General features: G+C 41.2%; 2 protein-coding genes across 2 annotated transcripts in view; one reads left to right on the top strand and one right to left on the bottom strand.

Moving 5' to 3' along the window:
- Positions 1 to 20,502, bottom strand: part of LOC126491286 (atherin-like) — a 293,010-nt gene that overhangs the window by 219,783 nt on the left and 52,725 nt on the right. The gene's annotated exons all lie outside the window — the stretch shown is intronic.
- LOC126491293 (vigilin-like) lies at positions 1,863 to 11,345 on the top strand. The gene has a single exon (XM_050126863.1). The coding sequence runs from the start codon at positions 8,084 to 8,086 to the stop codon at positions 10,109 to 10,111; it is 2,028 nt and encodes a 675-aa protein (XP_049982820.1). The 5' UTR covers positions 1,863 to 8,083; the 3' UTR covers positions 10,112 to 11,345.

Here is a 20,502-nt window from a genome sequence, read left to right as displayed (position 1 = left end):
AAGGAGGGTCCCAGTTGATGACCTAAGACCCTCAGAGCATATCCCTTCTTTTCTGCTACTTAAAGAGAAAAGGGGAGGGTTAAATCTTGGAGATGGAGAGCTGGGGCTGGGGCTTGGGCCTGTTGGAGTCTCTGGAAAGGTTTGGTGATGGGGTGAAAAAGGGGCTCATGCAGAGAGCCGAGAGCTGCTTCATATAGGGGGTGGGCGAGGAGGGAGAATGTGGGGATCCAGGAACACAGGAAACTAGCCACTCCCAGGAATGATAAAACCTCTTCTTTGGTGGAAGGAACTGTAAGAGATTGAATTAGTTTTTTCCTGTCCAAAGTGATGGGCTTTTGGCTTGGGGTTATGGTAAATCCCAAATACATTACCTGAGTGGTGTACAATTGAGCCTTAGAAAATGAGACTCTATAGCCCTTTTTGGATAAGAAATTTAATAAGGCAGCAGTATCAGTCCTGCTGGTCTCCAAAGATGGGCTACACAGCAGGATGTCGTTGACATAGAGTACAAGTTTTGAATTAAGGAGGGACAGTGAGAGCAGATCAGAGGCCAGAGCCTGGCCAAAGAGGTGTGGGCTGTCCCGGAATCCCTGAGGGAGAACGGTCCAGGTTAGTTGTGTGGAGAAATTAGTATCTAGATCTGTCCAGGTGAAGGCAAAGATGTTTTGAAATTGAGGGCTGAGAGGAATAGAGAAAAAGGCATCCTTGAGGTCTAAAACTGAGAAGTGGGAGGTTCCTGAAGGGATGTTAGGCAGAAGGGTGAGGGGACTGGGTGTAAAGGAACAACAGCAGAATTAATGAGCCGGAGGTCCTGAACCAAACGATAAGTCCCATTAGAATTTTTGACAGCCAGTATAGGGGTGTTAAAGGGAGAAGAGGTGGGGCGGAGCAGCTCTTTCCTCAAAAAATCAGAAATTATGGGTTTTAGTCCTCTGAGGCTTTGGGAAGAAAGGAGGTACTGAGCTTGAGTGATATATTTGGTGGGTTTGTTTAACTGAATAACAATGGGGGAATGGTGATTAGCAATGGCGGGATTTTGGGTGTCCCACACGAGACTCCGCGGTGGTACGGCGAGCGCGTGAGCAGAGGTGTGAAAGAAGGTGCAAGGCAGCGGGTGGAAGGGAAGCCCAGAGGGGCTTTGGAAGATCGAGGGGAAGGGGGAGGGTGTGAGGGGGATGGGGAAGAGTCCAAAGAAGGCTGCCTGTGTGACCTGTGGTGGGAAGAGTCCGAAGAAGCTTCCGGCTGCCTGTGTGAACTGCGGTGGGGAGAATGGGGAGAAGCTTCCAGCTGCCTGTGCGATCTGCTGCGGGAAAAATGGGGAGAAGCTGAGTCAGAGGGACTTGTACATCTGGAACGGGACTTTCTTGGGGACCTAGAAGGAGAACAGTTAGGTGGCCTGGAAGAAGATTTACGCGGGACTCCCGGAGACCTAGAAATGGAATGTTTAGAGGTGTTATGGAGAGATGTAGGTGAGTCCTTCCTGTGCCTAAAAGAAACTTTGGAGGAAAGAGGAATAGGCCAGCTGTCGCTCGACCTGGCAGAGCGGGAGGGGGTGGCCCCTCGAGGCTGAGGGGGTGGAGGTTTGTCTGCAGGGTCCATGGCAGGAGCAGAGGGTTCCTGGAGGGATGGCATTGCTAAGAACATGTAGGCAGGTGAACCGTGAGTGGCAGCGGCGGTGTCAGTTTTGAGGGCCATGTAAAAGAAGGCCATGATATACATCATTTCTTTCCATTTAGCTGAATGATGGCAAAAGTTAGCTAGCTCCCGTAAAATATCAGGGTTGAAGGAGCCATGACGAGGCCACTTAAAGTTCCCCTGTAACGAATATCTTTTTTTTTTATTTTTATTTTTTTGGTTTTTCAAGATAGGGTTCCTTTGTGGCTTTGGAGCCTGTCCTGGCACTAGCTCTGTAGACCAGGCTGGTCTCAAACTCACAGAGATCCGCCTGCCTCTGCCTCCCGAGTGTTGGGATTAAAGGTGTGCGCCATCATCGCCCAACTGTAACGAATATCTTGGCCATGTCTTTGAGCAATGATGGATGAGTGCAGATAACTTAACGGAAGGAATTAGGTCATGAGGCTGAAGAGCTTCCAAAAGCTGTCCTAGGGAAGAGGACGGGGGAAGTGTTTTTGAAGTCTTAGCACCCATGGCTAGAACAGTGAAAATATCCACAAAAGGCACCCAGAAGATGCCACGAACACTGGAAAACTCTGGACACAGGTGTCCGAGTGAGCAGAGGGCAGTGTTAATAGCAGCCTTACTGAACCGACCCTAGCCTCTGACGGGAGACAAAGTCCTGGGCAGGGGGACACAGTCAGGCCGGAAGGCCGCCCATTGCAGCCGAGGTGCTCAAACCGTAATGAGCCCCTACGTAAAGAGGACAGAAAAAGTTCAGAAAGAAGAGGTGAGAACTCGAAGCTCTGAGCTTCCAGGCACAGGTAAAAACAGGTCTAGCTGAGGGTGGAAGGCCGAGGCGGGGGGTTAGCACCCATACCCAGGACATGCCAGAGAAAGCTGGGAGCTCAACCGGACAATCTCCACAATCTCCTGGTGAGAGGGCACGGTAAGCCAACCCAGATGAACTCACAAACTAGCCGCTGTTGATGTCAGAGGGCCATGTTCAGATAAGTGGAACATGTGGGGGCGGTTGCAGGTCATCTGTCCTGACCTTGTCCCAGGAGGAGCCAAAAATGGGAGCCACGGCCTCAGGTGAAAATACCAGGATGAAAAGCTCTCACAAGCACACAGCACCAACTGTTATTCTTTTTGTTCTGCAGGGTTGGAAAGTAAACATGAGGCGCACGGCGGTCCCACGTGGGTAAACTTTAATGGGGGGGGTAATGACAGGTGAGGGACGGGGGTGAAGAGATGAAAAGGGGCGAGTTATGGTGTTCCCTGTTTTTAAGGGGTATCTAGGTGCGTCTGGGAAAAAATATCCTGCACATGCATGGCTTTTTGTTGTGGGAATTGTAGTTTGGTGGGGTGCTGTATCCTCTGCCACTTCTGGGAATTGTAGTCCAGTGATCCTTCTGTGCATGTGCGAACTTTTCGTCTCCAAAAGGAACAACATTGTGGAGTACAGATTTTTGAATTATGACCTAATGATTCTATGTATTTCTTTGGTGTCTGTTTCTATGTGTCCTTTTACTTTTCTGAATTTGTTAATTTGAATTTTATCTATATGTCTTTTATTTAGTTTGGATAAGGGTTATCTATCTTCTTTATTTTCTTAAGAATCCATCTCTTCGGGCGGTGGTGGCACATGCCTTTAATCCCAGCACAAACCTGGAGGCAGAGGCAGGCAGATCTCTGTGAGTTCGAGACCAGCCTGGTCTACAAGAGCTAGTTCCAGGACAGGCTCCAAAACCACAGAGAAACCCTGTCTCGAAAAACAAAACAAAACAAAACAAAAAAAGAATCCATCTCTTTGTTTCATTGATTCTTTGTATTGTTCTCTTTGTCTATTTTTTTTTATTCCAAACCACACTTTGATTACTCCCTGCGATCTAATACTCTTAGCTATGTTTGCTTCTTTTGTGTCTAGAGCTTTCAGGTGTGCTGTTAAGCTGCTAGTATGAGATCTCTCCAATTTCTTTATGCTAACTCTTAGTGCTATAAATACTTTCCTCTTGGCATTGCTTTCAATTATGTCCCATAAGTTTGAAAATGTGCATTAATGTTCATTAAATTCTAGGAAGTCTTTAATTTCTTTATTTCTGCCTTTGCACAGTAGTCATTCAGAACAGAGTTGTTCAGGTTTCATTAGTTTGTAGTAATCTGTGGTGGTCTGATAGGATGCAGTTTTTTTTTTTTCAAATTTCTTATTTCAGTTGAGATTTGCTTTGTCACTGAATATGTGGTCACAGTTGAACACTACTCCATGAGGTGCCGAGAAGAAAGTATATTCTTTTGTTTTTGAGTAAAATGTTCTGTAGTTGTCTGTTATGTCCATTTGTTTCAAAACATCTGTTAGCTCCAGAATATCTCAGTTGTGTTTTTGTCCAGATGATCTGTTCTTTGGTTAAAGTGGGATGTAGAAGTCTTTAACTATCAATGTGTGAGAGTCAAGTGTGATTTAAGTTTCAGCTGTGTTTCCTTTAAAAACATGGGTGACTTTGCATTATGAGCATAGATGCTAAGAATTGAAAAATTATCTTGTTTGATTTTTCCTTTGATGAGCATGAACTGTCCTCCATCTCTTTTGATTACCTTTGATTTGATATCTATTTTGTTTGGTATGATAATGGATACTCCTGCTTTTTTCTTAGGTCCATGTCCTTGGAAAATCTTTTCCCAAACTTTTCCTCTGAAGTAATATTTATCTTTGATGCCGATTTGTATTATTCATATAGAGCAGAAGGATGGATCCTGTTTTCACATCTAGTGTGTGTATTTGTGTATTTTTATTGGGGAATTGAGTCCATTGATAATGAGAGACATTAATGGCCAATTATTGCTGCTTCCTGTTACTATGTTGTTGGTGGTGATGGTGGAAGTGTGTGTGTGTGTTTCCCCTTTTAGGGTTTTATTGGTATGAGGTTATTTATTGTCTGTATTTTTTTGGATGTCGTTAACCTCCTTGGTTTGAGTTTTCATTTTATTACCCTCTGTAGGAATAAATTTATGTATATTGTTCTAAATTTATTTTTTTACGGACTATCTTCTTTTCTACTTCTATAGTAACTAAGTTTTGTTGGGTATAGGAAAATGGGCTGGTGTCTATGTTCTCTTAGAATCTTTAGAACAACTGTCCACCTTCAGGTGTTTAAAATATCCATTGAAATGTTGGTTATATACTTCTAATATGTCTTCCTTTATATATTACTTGGCATTTTCCTTTGCAGATTTTAATATTTTCTTTGGTCTGTATGTTTTGATTATTATATGGTGAGGGGACTTTCTTTTCTTGTCAATTCTCTTTGTTGTTCTGTAAGTTTTTTAGACCTTTAAAAGCCTGTCCTTTAGGTCAGATTTTCTTTTTCCAAAAAAGTTTCTTAAAATAATTTTCTGGGCCTTTGATCTGATATTATTCTCGTTTTTTTCAGTTCCAAAGTGGCTGTACAAGTTTTTACTCCACCAGCAATAAAAGAATATTCTCTCTTTTCCACATAATTGCTGGCATGAGCTGTTACTTGTGGTTTTTATCTTAGCAATCTGACACCTATAAGATTAGCTGGAGTAGGGAGAAGTGGGGGAATGGGGTAAATACACTGGTCATGTATGAAATTATCTATAGGTATAGTAATTTATACTTATGTCCATTTCTGATATAGTTGATGTAGCAGCACTTTAGTAAGTGATCAGTAGTATGCTTTTTTTAAATTTTGCTACTCATAATACTTAAGATAGTAAGTGTAAGTACATAAACTATAAGTTATGTTTAATAAGTGATAAAATTATATGAGTTATTTAATAATAGTATTTTAAAATTTGTTTCAGCTAAAATAGCTATATAATAACAATAATTAAGACATTTCTTTAGATACATGCATATAAAACATGTTTCTATGAAAGAGAATGTATAGATGCTATTGTTCTTTTAAAGCGGGTGGGTGTGTAGACGAACACAGGATGGACAAGACACGCGCAAAAGGAGTAGACAGACATGCGGCTCCCATGTGGGTGCACTTTAATGGGGGGGGGACATGATAAGGGACAGGTGTGCAAGATACACAAGGGTAAAGGGCAAGAAAGAGCGAGACCTCATAGAAACTCGCTTTTTAACAGGAAGCGCGAGGGTATCTGGGAGAAATGACCCACACCTGTGCGCGCCCGCGTGTGCAGGTATCCGTAATCCGGGAGGAGTCTGGGAGCTGTAGTTTCCAAAAGGAACAACAGATGCTACCTTAAAAGTTAAAAAAAAAAAAAAAAAGAGAGAGAGATGTCAAATGGAAAAAGAAAGCTAATAGAGTAGTATATATCTATTTGGACTACAAGTCAAATACATGAGACAAAGACCAAGCAAGAGATGAACTAGTTTAACAACAGCATAGTGAATTAGAAGAAAGTTGAGAGAGAAGGTACAACATTTTGGTCAGTACTTGTTATTACTGTGATGGAAATGGATGAATGAAATAAAAAAATAATGGTAATAAGTATTTGGTCAGCTTTAGAAAAATAATTTTGCATTTATAAAATTCAAATATAGTTCAAACTGGATTGTGATAGTAAATGCCATTAATTTCAGCACTTCTGGGATCATATCCCAGAAGCATATGGATCTTTGTGAGTTTGAGACGAGCCTAGTGAGTTCAAGAGTATCCAAAGCTATTACAGAGAGAAAGCCTATCTTGAAAAAAGTAAAATAAAATAAAATACAGTTAAAAACAATAAAATCTGGATATTAATAATTGAAAATACAGAATAAGTTTCAAAGAATCCTGAGGTATTCATTTGATGATACTCTGGTCACTTGTGGAAGCTAAGAGATAGCATTGAACATTTAGGAGTGGTTTGTGGTTATTTCAGTCATATTCTGAGTTATGAGTCTAAATAACATTATATAGGAAAAGAATACTATGGAAGGAAAGAGTTCAAAGAAGCAAGCATTAATAACAATATGTAGAATTCCATTAGAAGAGGTGGACACAAGGAAGAATGTGAGTCAGAACAATCTTTAATGTTGCTATAAACAGAAATGGGGTATTTTTTTCAGAATTAAAAGAGGAATAAAGCATTGTATCTCAAAAAATGAAGATTTAAAACAGGACTTAAACAAGTAATTGAGGCTTATCCACTGTGCAGACCATATAATTTTACTATTATGAAACTACCAGAGTAGGCAAGATATATTTATAATTTCATTGTATATGGTGGGATAAATGTAATTTTCCTGTATATGAGCATGGGAAACTCATGTAGGTGATGGAAACCTTCTGCAGATGAATTAAGACATTTCTTAATAACTCTAAATTTGTTAAAATCCCATAAATTGAAAACATGGAAGGTGTTAATTTTTCTACTTTCATATTAATTACATATTATTTATGCATAATTGGTTTTATTGCAATTATTCATAAATATAAATGTTATTTTATTATATTTTCCTTGTTACACTCTTCACTCTTATCTTCTCCTATTTTTCCAATATCCCATTTCCCAATTAGCCCCCATAATTTTTCAATGGTTTATTGTCAGGGGCAGTAGGCCCCAACATAGAAGTTATTTTTTTCCTAATTTAACCGGTAAGGAGGTGCAAGAAATAACCAGACACAGTTTACACAGTCATCACGAAATGGCATCTCAGGCTTCATCCATCCTGAAGATCTACCTGTGTTTATTATACAAAACACCTTTTATCCCCCAGGTAAAGGAAGGTGGAAGCTCATTAATATTCTCTTTCTGGGCAAAGGAGGGGGTGGTGCTAGGGTGCTAGGGAAACACCTGCAACTTAGTCACCAGCTTTAACAAACAACTCTCCCCAGGCAATCTACATTTTTAACAAAGGAGAAAGGAGCAATACATCCTGGCCTTTGTTAGGCAGCTGTCTTACTTGTTTGGCAGGGTTGCATCTGCCTAGTGGCCAGTGAGCCTGCCTATAAATTATTTTATATGAAATATGGGCCCACAATTTATTTATATAAAGATCCAGGCAGTTATTTTCAATTGTAAGTTATAAATTTTAAAAATTGTTACTGAAAATAAAAAAAATCATTAGTAAATGCAGTATTTTTAGAGACTTAGATAACTGTATTTTTGCAATAATATTTTGTAAATAAGAGCTTATACAAGTAAAAAAAACGAGTCTGAAACAATGAGGTTTGTTTATGAATGTCATAAGAATTCTTAAATGAGTAACATTTTTTGAAAATATTGTGAATGTTTCTATACAGTCCTAAAAATCTGAGTTTACCTTGTGCTCATATAAGGACAGATAAATAGGTGAAATTCAAATTCACTCATTAAATGAATGAATAAAATAATCATTTTATTGTCTTTATCCTATTGATTACTTTTGAAATAAATTGTTTCTTTAAATATTTATTCTTTTCATACAGTAATATGATAAAACATAACTACAAGAAGTTTTTATGTCTTGGAGCTGCTGCAACACATCTGAATTGCAAGTACTTGAAAATCAACAATGACTTCTAAAAGACAATACATTGTATATCCAAATAGGTCTTTCCAAAGGGAAAACCATGTTGCCAACCTAAATTTAAGGGGGAGGGTTAACTTTCCATCATCAAGTTGCAACTCAGAGAATAGCATCACTTTCAGAAACCCAGAAAACCGTAAAGTAACTCGAAACTGGATTATCTCTATGCATAAAAATGCAGCCAAAGTGTCTGAAGTTGAAATTTCAATTCCTCATAGTCTACACAAATCCCTTACTGATTCTAAAGAGCTGTTGATTAGTTCAATCATGGAAGAATGTGGTAAAGTCCATATTCATTTTCCAAGTACCAAATTGGGCCTTCAAAAAGTCATTATTAGAGGCCCTGCAGAAAATGTTGAAAAGGCTAAGAAAAAATTTCTGCAACTTGCAGAAGAGCAAACCAAGAATTACTCTGTGGTTGTCCCTGTAAAGTCAAAGTATCATCAATTTCTTATGAGTGAAAATGGTATCAATCTTCATAAAATATGTGAGAAGACAGGAACACGTATAATTTTCCCTACCTTTAAGAACAAGAATCAAGAATCAGTAACAATCATAGGGACAGAAGAGGCTGTTAAAGATGTGCAAAGAGAGGTAGAGGTTTTACTGAAAGATCTGGAGAATGTGGTAGAAGATAGCATACTAATAAATCCCAAATTCCACAATTACTTTGTCATGCAAAGGGGACAGCTTTTACAAAAAATAATTAAGGAATATGGTGGAGTTTTTATTAACTTTTCATATGCAGGAAAAGAGAGTACAAAAGTCACAATAAAAGGAGCAAAGGCTTGTGTTGAAGCAGCGAAGAAACATATTCAAGAGATATTTAAGCCTTTGGGTTCCCAAGTCACAACACGGTGTGTTGTTCCCCCCAAATTCCATCCTTTTATCATGGGACCTATATGCTCTAGAATTCAGCAAATTACAAGAGATTTTAAAGTTCAAATCAAGATTCCAGATGCAGAAAAACCAACTACAAATACACATCTAGAGCTTCAAGATACTGGAAAAGAAAAGGAGGAAAAGAACACTAAAGGGCCTACTTCAACTTCTCCAAAAAAGAGTGACACTATTTCAGGAAAAGCTGAAAACTGCAAAACAGCCACCCAAGCTCTGGAATCTCTTGTTCCTGTCACTGCTGAAGTCCAAGTACCTTTTCACCTACATCCATACATAATTGGGCACAAAGGAAGTGGTTTACGCAAGCTAATAAAGGAATTTGAAGTTCATATTCAGGTAGCACAACCCGGAGGAAATTTTCATATCATATCCATTACAGGCATGGAAGCAAATGTAGAACAAGCCAAGATGAAGTTGCAAAAACAAGTAAAAGCTTTACAAATGGAAACAGATGACCAGACATTACGAAATTTTAGGCAAACATTCAGTTTAGATCCCAAATATCATTCCAAGATCTTTGGTAATAACAGTATGCTTATTTCCCAGATTTGCACAGAATATGATGTTACTGTTCATCATGCAAAGAAAGGAAGTGATCCAATACAAGATCAAATTACCATTTCAGGTTCTAAAGACAACATCCTAGGAGTGCGAGATGCAATAATGAAAATGCTGCGTAAAATTGAAAAAACAGTTTCTAAGGAAATCCCACTGAACCATCATGTTTGTGCCAATATTATTGGATTTGGTGGAAAATCCATCCATAAAATCATGGAACAATTCCAAGTAGATATCCGTGTACCTTCAAAAGCAACCCGTACTAACTCCAGCATCATTGTGAGTGGATCATCTTGTAATGTACAAGACGCAATTAACTATATCTTGACTCTTGAGAAGCATTTCCTGTCTGTTAGAAAGTATGAACCTCCACTGGAGCATGTTAAGCATGGTGGTACTGGTCACATAGCTGCAGAAACATCTAAGACTTTTCAGAAAAGAAATGCTCTTCGTAATACAAAATCTACTTCCCATCCTCCACGTGTGGACAATTCTGAAGATTTTCCCAAAATGAAACATCAAGTGCCTCCTAAACCTCATCCTTGGAGACCATAACAAGGGTTAAAACAAATAAATGGAAATTGTCCCAACCTGATTATCTGAGACTGTTGATAGCTTTTATTTTAAAACTGCAGTAGCTTTGGAAAGACTGGCTAAATTCTTACATCTTTGCTTTCAGTACATCACTGCTTAGATACTACATAACATTGTAGTGAAAATGATGTGCTTATGCTTAAATTCTTGCAACATATAGCAACTTAGTTAAAATTTTCATTCAGGACTAGATCCTGATAATTTTACACCTATTGTCTTAAGATAGTCCATACATAACACAGGTTTCCTTTGCTTCACAAAAGCACAATCAATTTACTCTTTTTACTTCTTTCATTAGTTCTAATTTACTTTCATAATGGGAACGAGCTTGGTTCATACATGTTATGCCTTTGAACATAGAAGAGAATGCAAATTGTGATCAGTGCATTGTGCTCTTACGGTACATGCACATCAAATACAGCATACTAGTAGTACTCCAGAGGCACGAAAATGCTAAAGACCATCAGATTGCATTAATGGAATTGTTTTAACAGATTATGGTCCTATTATTGAGGTACATGAAAATACTATGGTATTTTTAAATATTCTACACACATACTTAGAAAACTTCCTTAAAATTTTCAACACAAGAACAGATTACATTTTCATCTTTCTTCCAGCGAACTTTTAGGCTTGGTAAATTTTTATTGTGTCAAGGTTGTTTGATTGTTTTTTTTTTTTTCATTAATTTTATTTTTGAATGGTTTGTCACTACCAAAAGTACTACTGATAAAGCTATAGCTTTGGTTTGATATCTAAAATCCATATCCTCCAGTATTTGCCATATTTTAGTTGAGGTAATTGCCCAAATCTTGTTATTTTCACAGGGCTAGCTTCAATCCACTGAATTGTTAGTATAATGCATGCATACCAAACTCCAAAAACCCTCCACTTGGAGGTCTCAAAGTTGATTAGCACTGTTCTGTGTTGTTCCTGTACCAAGCTATATGTTCTCAGTCCAGTTGAGATTTATTTCATTTCCCCCACAGGTGTTTAACCCATGATCATTACCTGTAGGCAAAAGATTGGGAGGGTGTTGCCTAGTGAAGCTGACTGAACCTTAGGGTATCTCGGTATCTCAGTTTTTTGTACACCTATATATGATCTTTCCAAAATTCTGTAAGTGCATGCCTAGCACCACACAGAATTTATTATCTCTAGATTTTGAGAGACCCTTACCCCTTATTCTTAAAGGGACGAGAATTTCCTAGCAGAATGTTTTAAAATTAGAAACAAAAACTAGCAGCACTTTCCTTCCCCCCTCCCACCTGGGGGATTTAGAGCAAAAGGACACTTAGCCCAGCTAGCCACCTGGTGATAAAGAAAACAAAGAGAGAGCTGACTTAGGATGGGAGGGAGCAAAAGACCTTGCACCCACACCAAAAGCCACTTCAAAAAGCCATTTTGTTGTTTCACCTTTTAAAAACTAACCCCACAAAGAATTTTTAACTTTTCTCTCTCTCTCTCTACCTTGTTGTTTTGGAGTAGTGAAGAAGTTCCTGGCCAGCCAGTAATCGCTTGTACTCGCCTGTACTTGCAATAAAAGAGTTAACTTTGCCATTTGCAGTCCAGTCAGCTCTGCTTTCTGATGGTCTCCCTCTTGGGGGAAGGGAATGCTCTAGGCACAACATTTGGAGTGTTGGTCTGGAAGCCCCCCACAGGGACTCCACCAGGACATAAGCCCAGATGTTCAGCTCATTAACATCTGCCCCTAATAGAGTGCTCTTTTCTTGTCTATTAGTTGTCCTGTCTGTCTGACTGTGGCTGCTTTGGTACTTTTGTTTTGTAGCAGTTGACCAATTTGGGATTTTGAAATTGGCAGGTTGTTACTGAGCATGTGTACTTATACAGTGAACCTGGTTGGAAAGAGAGATGCCTCTTTTCTAGAATTTAGTTCATGGTCATTTGTAGACAGGGATGGGGATTCTCCCAGTCCTGGGTCATTTGCAGCCACCTCAGAGGCAGCCGATCGGTTTCAGGCACCAAGAAGTGATCAAGAGGAGCCCCTCCTGGACATTCAGAGTCATGTTAGGATTGTTTTGGACACATCTATCCACACAGGGAGAAAGAGGATGTGCCACCTCGTGCTCAATCCCGGGAATGTGTTGAAATTTGTGTCTTGTTGTGTTAATTGTTGTTTTATTTTTATCTTTCTTAGCGTTTTCCTTAAACCCTCCTCTTCAGAAATGGGGAATGCCCAGTTAACACCCCTAAGCTTAACTCTTACACATTGGAAAGATATACAGGACACCACAAGCAACCACAGAGCAACTGTCAAGAAGAAGAAGTGGGTCACCCTTTGTACACATGAATGGCCCACATTTATTGTTGGATGACCAGCCAGCAGGACCTTCAATGCAGCAACCATCCACTGAGTGGAGGAGATAATTCTCCACACCCATGGTGGTTACCCTGACCAAGTCCCTTATATTGTCACCCGGCCAGGGTTAATAGATAGAATAGGAGGCCCCCTCCCTTGTATTATACCATTCTTAGTCCCACAGTGGACCCAAGTCTTGATTGCTAAGACTAGGGCTCCTCTGACAGGTACAAAGGAGAATAGAACAAAGCTACCCACTGTATTCCAGGAAGGATCATAGGAGATAGAGATTTTCCCACCACCTTATTTTCCTTCAGCTGAGCATCTCATGGCTCCTGTGGAAAAGGCTTCAGCCTCCCAACAGTCAGGGGCAGAGGGAGGAAGGCCACTGGCACTATCTACCCATAGCAGGAGGGCAGGGACCCCACACCCAGACTCCATGATGACCCTTACCCTCAGACCCGCTGACCATCCTGGTGATTCAGAAAACCAACCCTTCCATTATTGGTCTTTTGCTACCAGTGACTTATATAATTGGAAGGCTTAGAATGCATCATTCCCCAAAGACCCATAGGACTTGATTAACCAGTTGGAAACTGTTCTTTTTACCCATGCCCCAACATGGGATGATTGCCAGCAGATGTTGGGAGTTCTCTTCATGACTGAAGAAAGAAACAGGATCCTAGAGAATGCCCAGAAGCTGGTTCAAGGACCTACTGGCTCCCCCCTAGTGGACCCTGTGCTAACCACGGCAGCTTTTTCAGCAACCCATCTAACTGGGATTTCCACATGGCAGAAGGTAGGGAGAGTCTATGTATCTACCACCAGGCTCTACTGGGGGGTCTAAAAGCAGTGGCACTCAAGCCCACTAATATGACAAAAGTTTATAATGTAAAGCAGGGAAAGGATGCATACCTGGAAAGGTTGATGGAGGCTTTTAAACAATATTCCCCCTACAACCCTGAGTCTGAGGAATCACAGCAGGCTGTTATCTTAGCCTATGCCAATCAAGCAGCACCAGATATTAAGAGAAAATTACAGTCATTAGACAGACTAGGAGAAAAAAGTATAAGAGATTTAGTAGCAGTGGCAGAATTGGTTTATAATAAGAGAGAAACAGAGGACAAGAAAGAAGAGAGGAGGGAAAGAGAACATCAAGAAAGGGAGGAAAAGAGAGACAGAAGGCAAGCTGTCAGCAAGGAGGGTCTTTGGCGAACCATGGTAGGGCCACGCCATCCCAAGACCTGAATGAGAGTCTCCCCAGCATTGAGTGGTCCCCCATTAAGTCTATTTTTTTTTAAATTAGGCAAATATCTACCTCAAAACTTAGCAATACTCCTTTTGGGCCTAAATACAAAGAGCACAAGGACACGTGCTCTGCCATGCCCAGAGCAGAACTACTTTATCATAGCCAGAATTTGAAAACCCAAATGTACCTCTTTTACATCTAGGATAAATGAGACATTATCCTTTTAAAATACCCATGAATACCATTAAGCAAGCAAGACAGAAGTTTTTGGGTCCCGTCATCTCTGCCTGTGAAGGCGGAAATGGTTTTTTTTTATTATTTTTTTATTTTTAATCCTTATCACTTGTAACTCTGACCCTTGATAAATTTAGTGAGAGGCCTGAGGCCTGAGTCTCAGCAATCTAGCCTGAAGCATCACCTGGCAGCAGGAAAGGACCTCAAGCTGAAACATTACGACTCCCACCCAAGAGCAGGCCATACAATTGGAAAAACTTGTAGGATAAGAACTTTAAATCTTGAAAAATCTCCTACTTTCTTGGGAAAGCAGAAGAAACACAGCAAAAATGACAATTTCACTGAAAGCAGTTTACGGATTCAGTGTAAATGTCCATTAAAAATTATAGCAACATTCCTCACAGAACTCACGTACAGATTTAATGTAAATGTTCATTAAAATTATAGCAAAACTTTTTACAGAACTCAAAAGAACAATATAGAACTCAAAAGAACAATCCCCAACCTTATACGAAAGAAATAAAAACTCAGGATAGCCTAAACAACTCTAAAAACCCTCTAAATATATCACAATCTTTGACTTTAAAACTTTCCTACAGAAACACAGTACTGAACTTAATCTACCTTAGATATAAACTTATAAACCTACAAACTAAAGATTTTTGACCAAGAAGCAAGATTTTTAAAATGGAAAAGAAGCATATTTACTGTCCTGAATGAAGCTGCAGTGTTTTGAGTCTAGACTCCTTTATAGCAAACCTGCCTGTCAGCTTTCGCTTCATATGGCAGGCTCTCTAGCTCTGAGCAGCCAGCCTCCTAACTTCTCACATCTCGAGGGACTCCCTTTTGAGTCCACAAGCAAACACCTAAAGCAAACACATAAATCTCTGTTTTTGACTCTTACCCTTCTTTCCCTGATTGATTGATTAAATTTCTGTATGAATTTCTCTCCCTTTGAATGTGACTGTCTCATCCCTTACTGGACGACGGTGAACCTGCGCCTACCTCTCGTCCTGCAGATCTGTCCTAGTCCTACAGCCGCAGAATCTTCTTTTTTATTCTTGTTGTCCCGGGACCGCGCGATGTCGTCCGACAGTTGACCGTACTCCGAGTCACTGGTTCGGGCGCCACTGTCGATATACAGTGGTCCCTGCTCGGATGCCACTGTCAATTGCGTTGGGGTGGGTTACTCAGTCTAGTGGTTTGTAACTCACCCTGCAATCAGTTACTCCAGGGTCACGGAGGGGTACTATCTGGAAAAGAAATGGGCTAGGAAACAAGGAGGAGGCCATGCTGTTTGTCACAGCCTCCGTTTATTAGGATCCTGGTTACAATTTATATAGGGTAAGGAATGGGGGGGGGGCACAGGGGCCTGGACTCTTGTCACATGGTCCAGGTCACGTAGGTCAGGAGGTTCCGTTAGGTCAGGTCAGGGAGAAGTCAGGAGTTGACACACCTAGTTCCCTGGATAGCTGGAATGTAAGGCGGGTTCCGCTAATGGATAACAGCTAATTGGGTGTGAGGCAGGTTTTGTCAATAGAACAATTCTTAACATAATTATGGGTGTGGGGTTCTCTGCAGACTCCCCAGGGTGATGGTTCCTGTAATGATTTTTAGGAGGGAAATGGCTCCTCACAGCAAGCAAGTAAACTAACCAAAATATTGAACAGACAAGAAGTTCACATGGAAAAAGTTCTCCTTGCCTCTGTGGTAGGAGGACAAGGGAAAGGCCTAAGTTAGGAAAGAATCAATGCAGGTACTGCAAGGGAGAAGGACAGGCCAAAGACTGACGCAAAATAAGAAACGAAAGAAAATCATCAACAGAATTGGGAAGGAAGCCAACCCCCATCCTTGCTGCCTTGGAAGAAGACAGTGACTAGGAAAGACAGGTCTGGGCTCCCATCGCCGAGCCTAGGGTAACCCTAAGAGTGGAGGGGAAACCTATCCAAATCATGTTTGACACACAGGTAGAAATTTCAGTACTGTTGACTCCTGAGGACCACTTGTCTAGAAAACAGACCTGGGTGCAAGGTGCAATGGGCACCAAACCCTATAAATGGACTACCTGGAGAACAGTGGACTTGGGAGTAGGATGGGTAACCCACTCATTCTTAGTCATTCCTGAGTGTCCATATCCCTTGCTGGGGTGTGACTTGCTCACTAAAATGAGAGCACATATCCATTTTACTGATGCAGGCACTCACATCAAACACCCAGATGGAAAGGCCATTGGAATGTTCTTAAAAATGCCTTTGGAGAAGGAGTACTGCATTCACAAACACAAATCTACTCTCAACCCAGATATGGACACCTGGCTTTGAAAATTTCCAACAGTCTGGATAGAGACAGGAGGAATGAGGCTGGCCAGACACCAACCCCAAATATATGTGGATTTGAAGGCTAATGCAGATCCTGTGAAAGTTCACTAGTATCCCATGACTCTGGAAGCCAGAAAGGGAATTACTCCCCAAATAAGAAGGCTTCTATGGGAGGGCATCTTGCTGCAAGTTCAGTCTGCATGGAACATACCTCTCCTGCCAGTTAAGAGACCACACACCAATGATTATCAACCTGTTCAGGATTTAAGAGAAGTCAGCTAAAGGGTAATGCATATCCACCCCAATTTACCCAACCCTTATACCTTGCTGAGTATGCTCCCACCGGAAAAGGGATGGTATACACTACTTGACTTACAAGATGGTTTCTTTAATCTCCCACTTGCCCTGAGCATGCAGAGATATTTTGCCTTTGAATGGCACAATCCAGATATTGGAGTAAGTGAACAGCTGACCTGGATGAGGCTGCCACAAGGATTTAAGGACTCTCCTACCATATTTGATAAAGCTATACATGAGGATTTGAGTAAGTATTGATCTCTATAACCTCATGTTTCCCTTTTACAATATGTAGATGACATATTAATAGCCACCAGGTCAGCAGAAGAATGCCTGAACAGAACCAGAGACCTTCTGACAGTTATGGGAACATTAGGTATCAGGTGTCAGCAAAGATGGCTTAGATCTGCAGGAAGCAGGTGACTTTTCTTGGATATATACTAAAATAAGGTAAGAGATGTCTGTCTGAAGCCAGAAAAGAGACTGTTAAAGATACCTGTGCCTAAGACAGTGAGACAAATCAGAGAATTCCTAGGCTCTGCAGGATTTTGCAGACTGTTGATTCCAGGGTACACTGAAATTGCCCGCTCTCTCTATGAGTCCACAAAGAAGAAATTTTAACTTGGAACTCAGAGAGACAGATGGTTTTGATACCACAAGCAGAGGCTGTTGGAGACCCCTACCTTAGGCCTCCCTGATATCAATAAACCCTTCCCTGTATACATGGATGAAAACAAAGGAATAGCAAAGGGAGTATTGACTCAGAACATTGGACTGTGGAAGAGGATGGTTGCCTACTTATCTAAGAAACTGGACACTGTGGCCACTGGTTGGCATCCATGCTTATGCATTATTGCAGCTTTGGTTCTGTTAGTCAAAGATGCTGATAAACTGACTGTGGGACAAAATCTTGAGGTATGTACCCCAAATGCTTTGGAATCTATCTTAAACAACCTCCTGACAGGTGGTTCATTAGCAAGCTTTTCTCTTAAACCATAGCAGAATAACCTTTCAAACACTGACTACCCCGAACCTAGCTACTATGCTGCCTGACCCCTTCTCGAGGCTCCCCTCTATGACTGCGCAAAAATTCTAGCTCAGGCATATTGCATTCAATCTGACCTCTGTGATACGCCATTAACAGATCCAGAAGAAACTTGGCTCACGGATGGGAGCAGTTTCTTGCAAGATGGACACAGGTATATTGGGACTGCAGTAACAACAGCCCACAAGGTAGTCTGGGAAGAGGCCCTGGCCACTGATACCTCAGCCCAGAGGGCCAAACTGATAGCATTAACAAAGGCCTTGCGGCTAGGGAAAGGCAAAAGAATTAACGTTTATATGGACATCAGGTATGCATTTGCCACCTAGCACATCCATGGAGCAATTCTTATGGAAAGCTGGTTGCTCACTGCAGAGGGAAAGACTATCAAAAACAAACAAGAAATATTAAAATTGCTAAAAGCACTCTGGCTTCCAAAGAAGCTAGCAGTCCAGATACCAAAAGAGAACAGATGCTATCTCTAGGGGAAACAATCAAGCAGACCAAAAAGCAAAAGAGACAGCTTTGACCACAACTACAGTGACTCTACACATACTAACTGATCCAGGTGCTTGTAGCTTGCCTCCCCAAACTACAATTTAGATGAAGAAACCTGGGATGCCCAAATAGAGGGAGGCTATAAAAAAGGTGGATGGTGGAGACTTCCAACAGGAAAGGTGCTCCTTTCAAAATGATTAGGGAAACACCTACTCCAAAGAATTCACCAAACCTCCCTCCTGGGAACCTGAAATCTTCGAGAATTAATCTCTGGATCTCCACTAAAGATTCAACAAGCAAACTATCTTATTGATAGGATTGTAAGTGACTGTAAATCATGTCCATTACTAAGCTCCTATAAAACACAAGGAACAAGAGGTGTCCGAATGAGAGGAACTCACCCAGGTATGTACTTTACAGTGGATTTTACAGATGTCAAGCCAGATAAATATGGATATAAATATCTGTTGGTCTTTATAGACACCTTTTTTGGATGCACTGAAGCTTATCCTACCAAACATGAGACTGCCTATGTGGTGGCTAAGAAATTACTTGAAGAGATCCTTCCCAGGTTTGGCTTTCCACACATGATAGGGTCAGGCAATGGCCCTACCTTCATCTCTCAGGTAAGCCAAGGAATTGCTACTGCACTGGGGGCTGAATGGAAATTACATTGTGCTTATCACCCTCAGAGTTCAGGAGAGGTTGAGAGAATAAATTGGACCCTAAAAGAGACCCTTATCAAATTAGCCTTGGAGACTGGCAGTGAATGGGTGACTTTCCTCCCCTATTCTCTGTTCAGGGTGAGGAATTCCCCATACCAGATGGGACTGACCCCTTTTGAGATAATGCATGGTCTATCTTCACCCCTTATGCCTAGCTTTCAGGACAAGTTGGTTCTGTCTACAGAAGTGAACCATTTAGGGAGCCTGAGGGCTCTGTCCCAGATACAGGCAGATATCTGGCCTCAGTTGAGGGCCTTATATTCATCCCACTCTCTTCCTGATCCCCACAGTTTCCAGCTTGGTGACTGGGTCCTAATCCACAGACACCAAGGCAAGTCCCTGGAGCCATAGTGGAAAGGACCCTATGTTGTCATCCTGACCACCACAATTGCTCTCAAGGTGGATGGTATCTCCACCTGAATTCACCACTCCCACACCAGACCTGTGGCATCTACGGCTGAGAAGCTTTTGCACAGGATCTGGGAGATTTCCAAGCACCCCACCGATCCTCTGAAGCTGAAACTACAACAGTGTCAGGAGCCATTTCCCCCCTAAGGATCATTACAGGAATCATCCTGGGGAGTCTGCAGAGAACCTCACACCCATAATTATGTTTTATTGAGAAAACCTGCCCCTCACCCAATTAACTTATCTGTTAGCGGAACCCGCCTCACATTCCAGCTATCCAGGGAACTAGGTGTGGCAACTAGTGACTCTTGGCCTACCTGACCAAGCTACGTGACCGAAACCACGCGGCCTGCGAGATCCAGTACCCTGCCCCCCATTCCTTACCATATATAAACTGTAACCCGTCCCTAATAAACGGAGGCTTTGAAAAATCTGCTTGGCCTCCTTCTTCTGTCTTAGCTCATTCCCTTCCAGGTAGTGCCCCTCTGTGACCCTGGAATAACTGATTGCAAGATGGGTTACAAACCCCTAGACTGAGTAACCCACCCAACGCAATCGACAGTGGCGCCCGAACCAGTGACTCGGAGTAGTTAGCTATCGGACGACATCGCGCAGTCCCGGAACAACAAGAAGAAAAAAGAAGGTTCTGCAGCTGTAGAACTCGGACAGATGGCAGGACAGGAGGTAGGCGCAGGTTCACGTCGTCCCACAAGGGATGAGACAATCACTTTCAAAGGAAGAGAAATTCATACAGGAATTTAAGCATTCACTCAGGGACAGATGAGTAAGAGTCAAAAACAGAGATTTATGTGTTTGCTTTATATGTTTGCTTGCGGACTCAAAAGGGAGTCCCTCAAGATGGGAGAAGTTAGGGTACAATCCACACAGCTATGACTGCCAAGCAGGCTGGCTGCTAGGGCTAGAGAGCCTATATGTCTTTAACCCCCTGCCACATGGAGCGAAAGCTGACAGGCAGGTTTGCTATAAAGGAGTTTAGACTCAAAAAGCTGCAGCTGCATTTAGGACAGTAAATATGCTTCTTTTCCATTTTAAAAATCTTGCTTCTTGGTCAAAAATCTTTAGTTTGTAGGTGTAAAAGTTTATATCTAAGGTAGATTAATTTCAATACTGTGTTTCTGTAGAAAAAGTTTTAAAGTCAAAGATTGTGATGCATTCAGAGGATTTTTAGAATTGTTTAGGCTATCCTGAGTTTTTATTTCTTTTGTATAAGGTTGGGGATTGTTCTTTTGAGTTCTGTATT

Source organism: Alexandromys fortis, unplaced genomic scaffold (genome assembly GCF_014885135.2).
Source record: "Alexandromys fortis isolate MF-2015 unplaced genomic scaffold, M_Fortis_MF-2015_v1.1 scaffold_180, whole genome shotgun sequence".
Classification (NCBI taxonomy): domain Eukaryota; kingdom Metazoa; phylum Chordata; class Mammalia; order Rodentia; family Cricetidae; genus Alexandromys; species Alexandromys fortis.
The sequence above is the reverse complement of the archived record's forward strand: the minus strand, read 5'-3'. Positions and strand labels throughout refer to the sequence as shown.

Coding starts and splice junctions, on each gene's coding strand:
- LOC126491293 (XM_050126863.1), top strand. CDS start 8,084: ATGACTTCTAAAAGACAATACATTGTATATCCAAATAGGTCTTTCCAA.